This window comes from Anoplolepis gracilipes, chromosome 5, assembly GCF_047496725.1.
Source record: "Anoplolepis gracilipes chromosome 5, ASM4749672v1, whole genome shotgun sequence".
Lineage (NCBI taxonomy): Eukaryota > Metazoa > Arthropoda > Insecta > Hymenoptera > Formicidae > Anoplolepis > Anoplolepis gracilipes.
The window spans coordinates 10,043,912-10,060,955 of record NC_132974.1 but is presented as its reverse complement, the minus strand read 5'-3'; the positions used below and the strand labels follow the sequence as shown (position 1 = coordinate 10,060,955).

Here is a 17,044-nt window from a genome sequence, read left to right as displayed (position 1 = left end):
TTATTATAATTTTAATTATTATTACATTATAATTTTAATAATTATTATATTATTATATTATATCCTTTTTATTATTTTATTATTATTATTATCTACTTTGATGTAATTTACTATTCAGGGTGTTCGGTAATTCGTAAAAAATCTCTCGTGTACAGATAGAGCGAATCAAACTGAGTAAAAAAGTTTTGTATCGTTTTGCGATTTTTGGAATAATTACTGAGAAATTAATTAAAAAATATCGACTAATTCGTGTGAATATTAGCACGTGGCGAGAAAAGCCAGTCCGCATCATACTGTATTTAAATATATTATTTTACGATCATTTGTTATCTAGAAATTAACATTGTTAAAAAAATCACAAAAAAATAATCCACCAGTACGGAATGAGGAATATTTCTAACGATAATTTTGATTTAAAAATCATAATTTGGCGCCACGCATACGATAAGCGCCCTCTCGGAATTTGAGAACGCTGCTTTTAGCTAACTTCAATTTGTCGCCGATCAACGCGCATCGAGACGGACAAATGTAGAAAAAATTTGAGAGAAGTGTTTTTACCGCGATACGAAAATAAAATTCTTCGAAAAACCATCAGAGGATCTTACGGAGGCAAGAATAAAGTTCGACCGACACAAATAATGGTGAGGTTTAGCTTATTTGCAGCGTGAGATGCAGCGTATATCAAACCGCGTCGGCGAACCTAACCTCCATAACCTCGTCCTCGAGTTGGAAGCGTTCTTTTGAAGAAAACCAAAAAAAAAAAGTTTAGACTTAGATAGCTCACAGCCGAAATGGCAGTCGGCTCGACCAAGGTCGTTCAAGTGACGAACATCGCGCCGCAGGCTACCAAGGATCAGATGCAGACGCTTTTCGGTTACTTGGGTAAGATCGAAGACATCAGGTTGTATCCGACGATCAGAGACGTCGCCGTGCCTGTGCAATCCCGCATATGTTATATCAAGTTCCACGATCAGGGTTGCGTGGCTGTTGCTCAACACATGACCAACACTGTCTTCATTGATCGTGCACTGATAGTGATCCCCTACCAGAATGGTGATATCCCGGACGAGCAACGTGCCCTCGAGCTTACCAACAATGGCACGGTTGTGCCAGGTAAGAACTGTAAATTACACTTAATTGATTTAAGTGTGGTTTATACAATGCTTTTTTATTATTAGTATGCTTAGTTTTATAGCAACTAGTCAAAAAGCATCATATAAACCATGCTTAAAGTATTGAAATTATAATTGCTTAAAATTAAGTAAACAGATCAAGAATTAATATATTATTAAATATTTAACATATAGACTACCACTTGAAACATTTGATGAATTAATCTTGTTAATTATTTCAGGTCTCTATCCATCAGAGCCAAAATTGCCACCAAATGTGGTAAACTCCATTGAAGGTATCCCACCGAATCATGTGATTACCACGATGGATCCCAAGCTAGAAGCGAACGGTCTACCGCCCTATCCGCATTTGCCAGGTCATCTGGACAGTAGGCGTATCGAGGAAATACGACGGACACTCGTGGTGGCAAATCTGGATTCTTTGGTGAGCCCCGAACAACTGTTGGACTTCTTCAGCAACAACAACGTCGAGATCAAGTACCTGCGTATGTGCAGCAGGGACTCGGACAGCGAGCATTATGCATTGGTGGAACTGTCGGAGCAGGCAACAGTAATCGCGGCATTGCTGCTTAATGGGAAACAGCTGGCGGAACGACCGATTAAGATCTACCATTCGACTCAAGCTATTGCCAAGCCGGAAGCCAAGAGCAACGAGGCTGCGCAGAAGGAAATCGAGGAGGCAATGTCACGAGTGAAAGAGGCCCACAATCTTATCTCGGCCGCGATTGATCCAATGATAGGCATGTTATCTAAGGACAAGCGCAGCAGAAGTGGCTCGCGAGGCCGAAAGTCACGCTCGCGCTCCCGTGGCCGTAGTCGTCGTTCCAGATCACGCAAACGCTCGCGTTCACGTCACCGACGCTCTCGTTCCCGACACCGGCGCCGATCTCGGTCGCGCTCCAAACGATCTCGATCCAAGGACCGTTCTCGACGCAGCTCACCTTCGCGACGACGTAGCAGCTCGCGCAGTCGCCATCGTTCGCGTAGCAGGTCACGGCGCTCGCGGTATGATTGAATGATTTTCCATCTTACCAATCTTTAAAATTATTGCATTACAAACATATTACAAACCATTTATTCAATTCATAATCTGAACGAGTATATGTTTTTAAATTAGTGTTACAGAAAAAATCCAATCATGATTAATCATATATTGCTATCATGTTGCCAACAATTGCATTATTGTAAGCAATAATATAATATTGTTGATAATAATAATTTTATTGTTGGCAATATGACAGCAATCTCACAAACAATTAACTAAAAAATTTATTTAATGAATGTTATATATCAGATAAATAAAAATTAAATTAAATTTATTATGTATGTTAAATCGTTTAATTTGTTTTAGATCACGCCGATCACCCTCAAGATCAAAGGAGCGCAAGAAGAGGTCACCACGACGTCGCAGTCGCTCGCGCTCACACAGCAAGCGCTCCAAGTCGAGATCTAGACGCTCACGTTCCAAGTCCAAGTCGAGATCATCCAAATCCAAGTATTCGGACAAGTCCAAGGACAAGGAACGCGAGAGGCGTAGCAAAGACAAGTCGGACAACGGCAAAAGAAGTGACAGCGACCGGGAAAGGCCCGAGAAGGAGAGCAGTCGAAGTGAAAAGAAGTCTAGTAAAGAGAAGCGGTCTAGTGATAAGTCAGAGTCGAAGCAATCGGAAGAGAAGGGCAGATCAGCGTCGGAGAGTAACGACAGCAAGGACAAGACAACAGAATCGGAAAGCTAGAGGACAGGAAGGCACGAATAACATCCCGTTTGCATATGCGATCATTTCGTTCATTTTCGAAAAAGCTGGTCCTTCATCGCTACATGTGTATTGATGCAAGATACAGAAATACATGCATTTATATACATCGAGATTCTTCTTTAAAAAAGTGATGATCTCGCGATTTTGATCGGAAGTAAACGACTTGGTTAACATTCAAGGACTGACCTTTACCCTCTTCTTTCTCGGAATAGGCGGTTTTGTCCCCTGCTCTTCATTCATTTCCATTTTAGGCGCACTTTTAGACGATCTAGAAGGAACGAAGAGTGTGAATGACAATGCGCTATTATATATTCTTCCATGGTACAGTCTTGGTCACAGACAAGAGCGTCTTTAATCGATAATTGTGTTATGCTAAGTCGATGTTCGTAAGACAAAAATAATAGCGATGTTTTAAAAATTGTATTTCAACAATTTTAATTATCGTAATCGAATGAAAGTTGTGTTTTTTATTCTACGAATACTATTTGTTTTGAGTTATTATAAGAAATACATTAAAGGTGCTTCATATTTTTGACCAGAACTGTAAGAGAGTGAATCGATAAATAATAAAAATATGAACAATAATTATCATAATATATATCGTAAGAACAATACATTATTATTTATTGATAGGTTTTTAAAATAAGCGAGCATACCCTGCTATGTTTTGGTTTTCATAAATGGTCACGTCGTCGTAGATTTCCATTTTCATAGGAACTGGCGCGCGAAAGAGTGACTTTTGTGCGTTTTTTATGGTTGATCTCCTCTTCAATATCATCTGCAATTTTTTTTTATAAATTCAACTATTGTGATATGTAAGTCTCATTCTTATCGTTCTTTTCATATGTTCTATCCCTCACCATTCCTGTGTTTCTATCTTGCGAAAAAGGAGAGGTCAGAGTCATTTCCATCGAGCCATCCATGTATATACTTTTATGCAATATATTGTCCACTTGACAGCTTCCTGTTGATTACAACAAACGTCACATACATTCTCTGTGAGAAATGAAATGAAATGGCATCCTGAAATTGCTATAAATTATACAATTGTTAATGTGCTTACGCATTACGCATTCATCATATTGACCGAGTGGATCTATTTCCAAAAATGTAGACAACGTATTTGGATAACGCAAGTCCATAAATATCATTATAATCGCCAAAAGGACACAAAACAAACCTGCAAGCAATATATGGAAGATGACTAAATATCGTAGAAAAAATAAGTAAACGTTATAAATACAACGAATCTTGCTAAAAAAAAAAAAATAAGTAAACGTTACAAATACAACGAATCTTGCTAAAAAAAAAAAAAGTAAGTAGGTAAATAGCAGTAATCTTTTAATTTGATAGTATTAACATTGATAAATTTTAAATTAACATTAAAATCGATAATTTTATTATTTTATTGATAAAAATTTCAGAGAAGACAAATTAAAATTTCTTTAATTAAAAGAATAAGATTTATGTGAGAAAAAATTTGAGAATGTCAAGCTCTAAGAATACAAAAGTTGAAGAAGAGGAGCATCCAAAAATTCAATTTTTCGAGTTCAAGATTCACAAATTATAGATCAATCATTAATCTAGATGACATCTAAATTAATTACCACATCCAAAAGTCATCCAGAAATGTAGGCCTAATGTCATCTTAATAACATTGTCTTCAAAAGGAATTACAAGCGGAATTGGATTGTGTATGCAAACCCACACGAGACAAGTTAACAATTGCAAGCCACCTATCATGCTTGTCAAATAAGCGACATATCGACTCACAGACTGTAGGAATATATTAGCCAGTATCCAACAAGCAAAGGCGGTCCTGCAAATCACGAGAATTTTTGAAATATCTTTGTGTAAGGAATTAATAGATAGCTTATCTTAAAGAAAAACTGGACGAATTAACTAAAAGTTAATTTATTATTATATTAGTCAAAAGTTAGATCTATATATTCCGAGATTTATGACATTACATAAAGTATTTTTAGCCTTTTAAAATATACAATTAATAGATAATTAATTTGTGAGTTATAGTAAAGATTTGCTCTGTAGAATATAATTTAATTCAAAATCATAAATATAATATTAAATTAAATTTTTTACATTTTAACTGTACGACACAAAAATATATGAAGATAAAAATTTTAATTCTACGGAGGCAAATTTTACCGATTAATTATTAATTTTATATTTTAGGCTAAACGTGCTTTGCGCAAAGTCAAATTCTGAATCTCGAAATGTATTAGATTTACTTAGCTGTTTCGTCCAGTTCCTTCTTAATTTATAGATTTGTGAAATTTTATCTCAACAATTGAGAAAACGTAATTTGCGAAAAACAGATACCTTCTTCAGTATATCTATTTTACGCGAGGAATATATAATTCTTTGTTTTTCTCTGTATATCGATTACGATATATTTAATTATTTATTTATTTTTGTCTTATGCTTTTTTTATACTGACCATAGTAAGATGTGGCAGTACCACCCGGCGGTTCTGTAAAATCTCCCGAATCGAATGCCTTCTCCATCAATAACGAAATACTCAGCAATCCATAAAATAGGAATAGGCAAACCTTTCCTTTGTCCTTCCCGAAAAGTCCTTTGTAGCAATCCGGCTACAGAAATTTTATTTAAATGACTTTAGATAATGTAAGAAAACGTGATTATTTTACAGCGTACATACCGTAAGGTCCGAAACCGATCCTGCCTTGATCCCACGTCCATGGAAATCTTTCGTTGTAATCGATCGTTTCTTTTGCGAGCAGCGTGCCTTCCTGCGGATCAGCTGAAAAAAAATTTCAGAGAATGTAATTTCAATCTTTATTCGTAAGAAACGCGTAGTAAGGAATTTAATCTATGAAATAAAGAAAAATGGAAGAATTTTTTAAATAAGAAAATATAAATAATATATTATAAAGGACATATTAGATTTCACAAAATTATTTTACGAAAGTCATCTAAAAATTATTGTATCTTAAATAAGAAGGTACAAGGATCTTTCACACACATCAGGTATTATTGGTAAAAATTGTCTCAAACTATTATTATTACTATTATCTGTTTAAGTTTAAGATTAAAACATATATTACTTTCAAACAATTTTTAAATTTTTAATTGAGATTGTTCTTCCATTCTTCCATTTTTTTTTCATTCACTCATGTTTTTCACAGGATAAATATTTATCGATTACAAATATTTACTGATAAAATTCCTGAAAATGCGAATCTTGTATTTTTTTATTTTCAATTTATTCTCACAAATTACCTTTCAGGGTGATATTCACCGATCTCAGTCCTATCTTAACTGCCATTTGAGCCATGATCTCCTGGCCTACACCAGCTCGATAAGACGTCTTGCTCTCCGTGCTACCGTATTCCCATTCCTGACCAAAGTTCTCTACTGCAAGTCAACGTTCAACGGTAAATTCGTGTATTTAACTTTATATAGGCAAGTACAAAAAAATAAAAAATTTTTTTAAAGATACTCACCTATTAAGAAGCATCCAATCACGATACTAAAGCTGATTTTTATAGTCACATAGATGCTCTATGTGAAAATATAATCTAATATTACATTATTCTAATATTATTCTAATATTATATAATACTCTATAATATAATATAATATACATATATAATATTCTATATAAATAAAATACATCAGAAAATGTTTGAAAGACCTTAAATCTTTTTCAGAGCATTGCATTTGAAAAATATTTTTGGAACTGGAAATTGGAATTTTACATTACATTTTGCTTTATATACTTACTTGCTTCTTTCGGTAGCCTGGTATAATACTGATACAAGCGATCGAAATAATTATGAAAATTGTGATTAATATGGTCTCGGTCACGTCTATTGTCACTGGGGTATGATTCGCTGAATATTGCGAGGGAAAACCCTCTGATCGCCCGAACTCAAACATGTTCGATTTTTATGTTCTTCAACAAGTAAAATTCACTTTGTTTTTTTTTCAGATTCGAAGAATATTCCAAAAGATCGTTCATTAACGTGTGGACGATTTAGAAATTTTTAAAGGATGAGAGGAATCATCGATGTTGCGGCTTTATCTGAATCTCTTTTCCGGCTATTTTTACGCTTGTAGCTGGATGACTAAATAACTAAAACCACAGCTTCTCTTATCGTTAGACTTCCGCATTAAGTTGCGTATAAATTAGTATCAAATGAACGTATAACAGTGTCAAATACATATTTTTTTATTGATTTCTTATTAAGATTTCTCAAAATTTCGAAATATTTTTGGTACAAACATATTTAATTAATATAATAATATCTTTCTTTGATTAATTAAATCGAATAGATATAATTATTTATCATAAATGTATTATTAAATATTAATAATTGTTATATTATTGTTAATATAACAATTATTATAATACAATTAATATAATATAATTATATTGTATAACATATATACACTTATAATTGTAAAAGTGACATTTTTCATAATTTTATGCATTTACTTGCTTGTCACTTATTTTTTATTTAAGTTTGTATACAAATGATACACGTATTCTCATATATATATATATCCTCTATGTATGTTTTCTTAGTTTTACGTATTTGAATTTCGTCGTCCTTCGCGCGCAATCACTGCTGAATCTAATAAAAAAATACAAGTGGTATATCTTGTCTTGTATCGACAAAGTTCATGAATTACTCACGTGTACATACATGTACGTGACAGCGCGATATCAGGTTAACCGTTAACCACGCTTGTTACCTCTCGTTATAGTTCTAATGTCATTTACTGTGAATTAAAGCAACTCTTTTAGCAGGAAATACATTCAAAATGACAGTGAGTCTCGCGAATCTTTACAATGACATTTTTCTCATAATAAATGTTTATTTATAAATAGAAAATAAACATTTATTATGAGAAAAATATGACTGTAAAGATCCGCTGCTTCCGTAAGGAAGATTTTAACTCTTGTTTGAGGTACTCGTACCGTAAGTTGATTTAAAAATAACATAAAATTTTCGCACTTGTGTGTCGTTATTTTCAGCGATAATCTACAATCTATAAAAATATGTAGGCTTCTGACTATTTTATATTCTGTGCAGACGAAGAAGGGTAAGGTGTTGACAAAGGGAGCGAAGCAAATAAAGGAGGAGAATGCTTCTACGCTGAGCTTCTACACCAATATGGCCCTAGGTGCGATGGGAATTTACTTTGCCATAACAATGGTGCTGTTTGAGTTAACTGCACTGACAATAGTAAGTTCCATGTCTGATAAATTCTGTTTCGAAACACTGTAGCTACTAAAAAAAAAAACGCCCTCTTAAATGCATGTGTTGTGTTATCTCATTACAGACAATAATGGCATTTTCTACAATTGTATATATAGGGAGCTATCAATTCATGTCCTACATGGCTCGCGCTACTTATTCAGAGTCCGGTCAACTCCTGGACTCTGGCGTTGATCTCAATATGGAAGGGGGTATAGCAGAGTGAGTATTTGAACAGAATCCTTTGCTGTTATGTTGTTATATTCTGTTGCATAAGGATCAAATTTTATTATTCTGTTTAGACATGTCAAGGATTTAATCATATTGACGTCGGGACTACAAGTGCTATCCCTTATTTCAAACTATTTTTGGCTGTTGTGGCTTCTGGTAAGCATTCTGGCAAAAAGTAATTTTTATATTATTCTTTTTATTCAACCTTTTTATTCAACAAAATTTTTGCATATACATAGAATTCTCTCTTTGATTCGAAAGTTTTTTGGCATAAAATTCTACAGGTACCACTAAGAGGATGCTGGATGCTCTGGAAACAAATTTTGGCTCCATGGTTTTTTGCTCAACCGGAAGAACAGCCCGAAATAAGCGAGAAAAAGCAACGCAAATTGGAAAAAAAAATGGCGAGACGACACTAACGAAACTAAAAGTTGTCATAGTGCAATATTTACGATTGTACAGTAATTTATTCAACTGGAAATCAGAGAACACGTTTGAGAGACCAGAAAGGTGAAAGCAGAGCCTCCTCTTCATGTTCAAGATATCGAAAATTTCTACAACAGAATACAATTTGAAATCGAACGAGATTTTAGAATTGACGCAGTTTTACAAGGCACAAATATAAATAGAAACAAATTTTATAGAATTCAAAGAAATCGCCAACTGAGAGATAGATTTCATTTTTGCTGGAGCATTCCATATAATTATTTCTCAATAGACCAATATATAGTCTCAAAATTAGAAAAATTAAAACACACTCTTCTTTTATTCAGTCTAATTAATGTCTACGGACTTATCCCTATATAAGTCGAAGGTGATGCTAAATCATTATAACTTATTGTTAATAAATGTAACAGACGTATTAATATATTCACATTTGAACAAAATGTGTAATTATATATATATATATATATAACATATTTATTATATATTAATATTTTAATAGCTACTGTCATCTTTGGCTTATATTTATAGGAATAAAACCGTAGAAGTCATTAGACAAAAAAATATTTCGGTGCTTTCATCTTACTTATCTAGCTTCATTAGTTATAATGCTAATGTGAATGGTGTTTTATATTCATAATTGTAATATTACGACATAAACGCTCCGTTTTATAAAGATCTTCCATTGTGCGTGTGAGAATTTGAGGTGCCTTCACGAAAACGGAGAGATAACGATGTCAAAAGCGAGCGTTTAAAAAAATATAAATGAAAGTCGAGCAATGTAATAGATACAATGATACTTATGTTTATTGTAACTTTGAAAGTTCAGTCGTTTTCCTTCCGATGTATATAAAAATTCAAAACAGAATATCATTAATCAGGAATGCGTATATTACAGTATTATTCAACGACGTCACGTAAAATATAAATCACGTTATTTATTAGATTCTGAAAGTTGACAAATTAACGCATCACAGTGTTGCATTTAAATCTAATGTATTATATACATGTACATATAGTCAAATCTTTGTATAGGAATGTGAAAATTTACAGGAATTAACAATGTTTTAATCGACTTTACATAGTTTTTTTTTTTTTATAATCCTTGAATTCTATTCTGTATATATTGGTCGCGAGATGATTAATGTGTGAAGAATTTCTTTATTAAAATTAGGCCAACATTTGTACTAATCATCTAACGTTAAACTAATATCCGTTTAATTCACAGCTTTTGTTTTGGCTTTCACATATGAACGCCTGTGTTCAGTGAAAAATTGCAATTTGTTTTTATAAATAATAAATAAATTAAAACTTATTATTTGAATTCATCTCATTATAGTGTCACAGTCATAATAATTATATTACTTGAATAACTTAGCGAATATCTTGGGAAAAAAAAACTTTAAAAAAGAACAGGCAACTTAAAAATCATGTAAGATTAAAAATATTCAGAAAGATATAGTTTGCTTGTTCTACAAAAAGACTTCTCTGGAAGACATTAAATGAGAAATATTGGAAGAAACAAATTGATGTTAATGAAATTGAAAACAAATTTTAAAAAAGTCGTATATATGTGTATATATATATATATATATATATATATATATATATATATATATATATATATATATATATTATATACAATAATTCATCTCTACATATATTACGAGAATAAATTATGCAAAATATTTTTTAATTTTAACTGTAGTAACTTGAAAGAAAGTTCAAATATAACTATATACAAAATTATTGATTTTTACTATTGATGAATTATTGATGGATTTATATGATAGCAAACTGAAATGTAATTAAATCGAGAAAGAAGTTATTTGCTTTAAAAAATTTACATAAAGCCTTAGGAATTTCAATGATATAATGGTATAATAAATAATTTCTCAGAATGTCTATTTTACTACAAATGCAAATTTGAATGAGGTATTGATTTCACTGAACAGCAGCGCGCACGTTGACAAATTATAGAATCTAATTAGGTTACAAAACTAGTATCTAGATTTTATATTTTGTCAGTAAATGCTTTGCAATTAGAACAACCAATATTGCTTCATAACTTAGAGTTGGAAAAATTCTCCATTTTTTTATAAACTTCATTCTAATGGCAAAAACCAGTATTTTCCGGTAAAAATGGATAAAAACTGTTTTTCTAGTGTTAAAATAAAAAGAAAACATTTTTATCGATATTCATCAATTGAGAAAGTGTCTTCAAATTGAAGTTTTAAGCAAAATAAAATTTGTAATTTAGGAATCGACGTAGCAAATAAATTAGTTTTTTGTTAGATGTTGAAAGATAAACGTGAACCAGATTTATATTGATAAAATTTTTCTGTTTATATATTTTTGTTATTAAACTAAAAATTAATTTAATAACACTTATGTCTTTAAAGTTGTATTAATTTGAATTAAAAAAAGATTTTGTTAAAAAATTCCAAATCAAAAAAATATGAACATTTATCTTCTCTCGTCTTTTTATCTGTTTTCATCTTGTTTCGTCTGTTCCAATTGCTGAATATCGATACAGAAAGATATATATGTATGTATATAGACCAAGCATGCATCTCCGAGTCTAATTACAAAGAACTTTGAAATGCAGCAAATAAAATAATCTCCCTTAAACATTGCTAGTGTCTAAACCCTTTTTCTTTCTGTAATCGTATTCTGATTGATAACTCGGTGGATGATTGTGATCGTGCACTCCCGTAGGCATGAATCTTTCGGCAATCACCGAGCATTTGCCGCGGCAACCGCGATGTTGCTCTGCGCAACGATAATGCGAGTTGTTGTATATCTTGGAACGGGAGGTCAAATTGTACACGTATCCTTCATGAACCAACTGTGGTTTGCCTCTCGCAGATAGCCTATAAATCACTGGTTCCACACCTGTAAATTGCAATTTTTCTTTCACGATCAAATGTTTGAAACGGATATTTTAGAGTAATCACATTAGTAAATTAATGGTGGTACTTGAATCCATTTGATCTCATAGAGACTAAGTTCTTCTTTGTACATATCTCAGAATAAATTTTTTTTAAGTAATTAATATTTTCAAAGCTTTCTTTTTTTTCAATAAGCAAACAATATAAGTGCAAATGGACAATATTTACTCTGAGTTTTTATTCTTAATGTGTACAAAACAACATTACAAAATTCGGTAGTTTATCTTTCTTTGATACTACCTGATTTCTTAAATTTTCAAGAAATATAATCAGACCAGTTTATATTACAAATTTGGATAAAAAAAGATTCATGCACTACCAGATGAGAATAAATATAACTGATGCAGATAATTCAATAAAATATCATACCTGATTGTATTGAATTTTCTTCTGAATTTGGTTCATTAAGCAACTCGATTACATCTTCATTATCATTAGTAGCACTACTATTTGTGTCATGCTTGACTTGACCAGCAAAGTTATCCCTTTCGCTTTCAGAATCGTTAACCTCTTTCTCATTATCATCTGTCGAGATGTCCTTGCTGTCAATATTTGACTCACATTTAGATTCTTTTACTGAATTATTCTCAACCATATGTTTCTTTCTCTTTTTAGCATTTCTTTTGACTATCTTGTGAGAATGCGAAGATTTGTCCGAAGCATTTTCTTGCTCATTAATGGCATCCAATACAGTAGTTACATTTTCAGAATTATATTGCATGTCAGACACATTGACATAATTATTTAACAGCGGTATGATTTGTCCTTCGCCACCTTCCAATCCTTTTATCTGAAGCATCTGTGCCACTTTTAAGAAAGTTGGCAGATCCTCCTGTCTCACATTCACTTCTCCTTGATACATGAATTTTAACAAAGTTACGATTTCTGCATGCTTTACATCTTTCAATATTACTACTGGATGCTGGCAGGGATTCTCCTGACAAGATAAATTCAAGTTTTTAATTGAGCATATTTCATGCAAAAAATGTCATTAATAATGAAGTCGTACCTTAAATATATTTTTGAAATAGGGACTGCATACAGAAAGGACCAGTTTGTGTGCAACCAACAACTGTCCTTCTACAGCAAGTGTTACATCGACCAAATCATTCTCGCTTAAATGCGAGAGGAAGCCGGAAGACAGAGTGTTGGAAAAATTATTCCACTTCAAAGAAAATTCCTTTGTTGACGATACTATGGCCATGATTTCCCGTAATAATTATTGACCTTTAAAAATAGACAAATTTTGTTAAAATAATTACTAAACAAACTAATAAATGATTAAATATTAAACATATAATTTTAATTAAAACATATTTTTGTAGATTTCTTAATATATATATGTGTGTGTGTTGAAAAATAATTTAATATTTTCATATTTTTTAATAATTAATTAAAATATGGATTAATATTCCTGAGACAAATTAGAATTTAGACATGTAAAAAAATAACATTTATCGATATTTTTCGATTGTTATTTCATGGAATATAAATTGTATAATACATATTTTCATAATATATAATTATATATAATAATATTTGATAATTATTATTTTGAATGTTGTTATAAATCGAAATATTTTTAACGATTGGCTTTTTGTATATAAGTTTATAAATATTATAAGTGTCTAAAATTACGATTTTCATCGTTGGATATAGATATAACGAAATTCATTACCAGATTATTAAAACGTGACTTCGTCCTAAAAGGATGCACTTATTTTATCTATTTTACGGTAGCTGTCAACAATTGTCTGTCATAAAAAAAGGAAGATAATGATACGGCTGCTTATTTGTATCAATTTTCATCATTGACTAAAAATTTCAAGTTTAGATGTCCCTAGCTACAACTTGAAGTCGAATATGTTCAGAATATACGTGAAACATGCCTATCTAGATTATTCGTGTTTCATGACACAAAACTGCATATGATAATTTGATGCTTTTACATGTATTAGATGTACAAAATCATAAAAATTAAGATTTAAAAAAATAAAAATAACATACATGAATATTAAATTAACTGATAAAAATATAATTTTATCATAATTACAAAGTCATGATAATTTTTTGCAATAATATACTAGAATAAGAATTGATTATAGTTGCGTGGAACACGCAGAATCGAATCATATTGCTGCGTGGGCAACGTAAACAAATTTTTGACGTTTACATGACTACGAAGTTTAGATAAAAGATCCATCTCGTATTTTGTCTCTCTATATTTAATTCAAACTGATAGCAATAAATTGCGAATAGAAAATGTATAAAGTTGACATTGCTGTCGCGTTGCGCGAAGCTACGGAACCCGGCGTGATAACTCAAAGTATACTTATCTCCCTAGCAATCGATCAGGGACCGAAGAGAGAAGCCGGCAAATTGTTCCTTAAAGACGGAATTGAATTGGACGAATTAAAGGAGATTCGCATCGAGTTCCTTAGTAAGTATAGTAGTAATTCCTTATTAAGTTATATTAAATATAAGTATATTATTTAAGTTAGTTACTTATTTATAAATATCTCTACGTCCCTGAGAGAAATAATTTAATTTACATATTTCTACGAAAAAAAATTAAAATTTTCTAATGGATTGAGTTCTTTTCACTTAATTATTTATTTTTTTTATTGACATTCCTGTAATAATTATATATAATGCAAAAAAAAAGAATTGTTTTTTGAAAACCTTATGGAGGCAAGAAACCTTATTGATTCTAATTTTTACAAGTTTTTAAAATTTTTTACATTTTTATGAGAGAGTACGATGTAATAAATTGTAAATTATTGTAAAAAAGAACTAAATTACATAATGTATAAGAGTTGTAAAAAATAACAAAACTTTCTGCATAAATTTTTGAAAAACATGATTTAAATCGCGTAGTTTGAAAAAATTAAAATTAGAACTAAAAAGTTATAGCTACATTATAAACAATTGTAGTTTTTGTATAATTTTAACGTGAAAAGTAAAATTATTTCCACCCCCTCCCCTCCACATGCACACGCACACACAATGTTAGAAATATATACAGCGATGTGAATTTTTCTAATTACTTTATCACGTATTTGTTGTAGATATTCTAAACATTGATCATCTTTGGCTATTGAAAAACTTAGTCAAATTATCACTGTCCCATAATATTATCGAAAGAATCGTGAATCTAGATGAACTTGCCCATCTTAAGGAATTGGACCTTTCCTTTAATCGTATTAAAGTTATGGAAAACTTGGATAATTTAGATCAACTGGAGATTTTGCTTTTGTACAGTAATGAAATTTCTATTGTACGAGGCATAAATAATTTAAAGAAATTGACAATTTTGAATATTGGTAAAAATAAGATCAAGGACTGGGAGCATGTATATAACTAGCTGTTTTTTTCTCTCTCTCTCTCTTTCTCTCTCTTTCCTTTATACATTACTTCTTTATTATTCATAAAATTCTATTGATATAGGTCATATATTTGCGTGATTTTAAATCATTGAGAAGTTTAAACACATATGATAATCCTTGCACTGAAATAGATGGATACTTGGATTATCTGTTTGCATTTGTGCCGCAATTAATTTACTATCAATATAGAATGATACTTGAAAGTGTTCGTCAATCTGCCATCGATAAGCATTAGTGATTATTTTAAGATAATAATATTAAAAAGTTTTTATATTTTACATGATATATGAATAACTGTGTTATTTTATTTTTATAGTCGTATAATTAGTAATCTCGAAGAAAACGAGGCAAAAGTACAAACAGAATTAGAATTACAACGAGAATTTAGAGACAGGGTTGCATTATTATCTGTATCATACGTGGAGTATCTCGATAAAGATTATCTTTTTCAACAAATGTTTTCTCGCGATGAAGGTAGATTTATTTCATTTCTCTTATTACATACGTATATCATTTATTAAATGTTTATATGCATAGCGGGTAGGATGTTATCTACAATAAATGAAGATACACAGAAAGCATTTGAAGAATACAAAAAGACTTTCTCTGCAACATGCCACGAATTATATGAATTAGGCTTACAGGAACATGATAAAAGAACGGAAGAAATAAGATTATTTGAACTTGTTGTTAACGAAGGCAAGGAAAATAAGCAAAATGCAGCAAGAAAGTAAGAGAAATAGAAATTATAAAAATTAAGTAAATTTTTATTTTCAAAAATAATATTTTAATTATAGTCAATTACGTGGATATAATTTCTATTTTTATTATATTAATCTTTAAACGTTTTATATTATCTATGTAACTTATCTTTTTTAATTTATTTGTTTAAGAATTGTGGATGAAGTACTCAAAAAAAAAACAGAGATATTTGCAAATATAAAAAATGTAATGAAAGCTTTGATAGAGGAGCGAGAAGAAGACGCTGATGCAACTGATGACGTTGCTGCAAAAGCTACAGAATTATTTAATGAATTCAATTATTTGTTGTCTAAGACACGAAATCAATTAATGTCTAAAGAAGTTATATTACACGATCAGATGGAAGTATGTGTATGACATTAATTTACAAAAAGTATTATGAATAAGATTAATTTGATAATTATGAATTAAGAAGGATTTTTTTTTTATAAAAAAGGATATAAATGAAGTCTTTAGGATTAACATGGTGGACATGGTCAATTTATTCTTAGAAACCGCACGAGGATATTTCTCTCTATTACGAAATTCACAAACTGATTATAACAATACTATGAATGAATTAATTTCATATTATTTAAGCGGTTTTGCAGATGAGGCACATATACCAGCCGATCTTAAAGATTTGTGTGACAAAGATATTTTGACTACTACTCTTTCCGCGTCACACGATATACATTTGCAAGTAAGCATAGAAAATTTCATAAATATTAAGATAAGTAACAATTAATTAGTAAATAAAATAATAAATATCGAAATATTTACAGGTAATAGATGATCGAGAGAAGCTCATGATAAATCGACTTGATAATTGGCTCAAAGATTATATCAATCAGTTAATTGTGTAAGAAATTATTATTTTGATAATATTAATCATCTGCGAATTTATTCTCGGATACTTAGAAAATAGAAAAGTTTTCTAATTAAATAATTTTTTTTAATGAACAGGGATGAAAATAAAAGGAATCGTCAACAAATATTGGAAATATCACATTTTTTTGAATTTCTACAGCAAGAGTTTAATTTGCTAGGCCCATCACAAGAATTAGACTTGGCTGATATTGACTTGGATGCTACATTAGAAGATTAATAACATGTTATATTCTGGGTTCCGTTTTGCAGCATAAATTTAGAAAA

At 30.9% G+C, this 17,044-nt stretch overlaps 5 protein-coding genes across 6 annotated transcripts; 3 read left to right on the top strand and 2 right to left on the bottom strand.

Annotated features, from left to right (window-relative positions):
• Positions 1 to 483: 483 nt before the first annotated feature.
• Positions 484 to 2,869, top strand: Srp54 (splicing regulatory protein 54). The gene is made up of 3 exons (XM_072892045.1): positions 484 to 1,113; positions 1,355 to 2,138; positions 2,485 to 2,869. Exons 1-3 carry the CDS (start codon positions 792 to 794, stop codon positions 2,867 to 2,869), a joined length of 1,491 nt encoding a protein of 496 aa, XP_072748146.1. The 5' UTR covers positions 484 to 791.
• Positions 2,870 to 3,024: 155 nt separating this feature from the next.
• Positions 3,025 to 6,982, bottom strand: LOC140665680 (dual oxidase maturation factor 1-like). The gene is made up of 10 exons (XM_072892046.1): positions 6,656 to 6,982; positions 6,376 to 6,433; positions 6,152 to 6,286; positions 5,571 to 5,672; positions 5,349 to 5,502; positions 4,498 to 4,709; positions 3,954 to 4,070; positions 3,751 to 3,854; positions 3,547 to 3,668; positions 3,025 to 3,158 (listed from the first exon to the last, which is right to left on the bottom strand). Exons 1-10 carry the CDS (start codon positions 6,809 to 6,811, stop codon positions 3,065 to 3,067), a joined length of 1,254 nt encoding a protein of 417 aa, XP_072748147.1. The 5' UTR covers positions 6,812 to 6,982; the 3' UTR covers positions 3,025 to 3,064.
• A 516-nt stretch (positions 6,983 to 7,498) lies between these two features.
• LOC140665682 (transmembrane protein 208) lies at positions 7,499 to 9,638 on the top strand. 2 transcript variants are annotated; one of them, XM_072892048.1, is made up of 5 exons: positions 7,499 to 7,705; positions 7,972 to 8,124; positions 8,222 to 8,358; positions 8,439 to 8,523; positions 8,652 to 9,638. In XM_072892048.1, exons 1-5 carry the CDS (start codon positions 7,700 to 7,702, stop codon positions 8,784 to 8,786), a joined length of 516 nt encoding a protein of 171 aa, XP_072748149.1. In that variant the 5' UTR covers positions 7,499 to 7,699; the 3' UTR covers positions 8,787 to 9,638. The 2 variants fall into 2 exon arrangements, with proteins under 2 accessions (XP_072748149.1, XP_072748150.1); XM_072892049.1 differs by lacking the exon at positions 7,499 to 7,705 and adding an exon at positions 7,712 to 7,857.
• Positions 9,639 to 9,729: 91 nt separating this feature from the next.
• On the bottom strand, positions 9,730 to 13,589 carry LOC140665681 (uncharacterized). Its single transcript, XM_072892047.1, has 4 exons — positions 13,441 to 13,589; positions 12,772 to 12,989; positions 12,132 to 12,699; positions 9,730 to 11,706 (listed from the first exon to the last, which is right to left on the bottom strand). The coding sequence occupies exons 2-4, from the start codon at positions 12,964 to 12,966 to the stop codon at positions 11,438 to 11,440; spliced, it is 1,032 nt and encodes a 343-aa protein (XP_072748148.1). The 5' UTR covers positions 12,967 to 12,989; positions 13,441 to 13,589; the 3' UTR covers positions 9,730 to 11,437.
• A 377-nt stretch (positions 13,590 to 13,966) lies between these two features.
• On the top strand, positions 13,967 to 17,022 carry LOC140666146 (dynein regulatory complex subunit 3). The gene is made up of 9 exons (XM_072893023.1): positions 13,967 to 14,202; positions 14,831 to 15,114; positions 15,210 to 15,382; positions 15,465 to 15,622; positions 15,686 to 15,878; positions 16,042 to 16,255; positions 16,347 to 16,592; positions 16,675 to 16,751; positions 16,856 to 17,022. The coding sequence occupies exons 1-9, from the start codon at positions 14,025 to 14,027 to the stop codon at positions 16,995 to 16,997; spliced, it is 1,665 nt and encodes a 554-aa protein (XP_072749124.1). The 5' UTR covers positions 13,967 to 14,024; the 3' UTR covers positions 16,998 to 17,022.
• Positions 17,023 to 17,044: the final 22 nt, after the last annotated feature.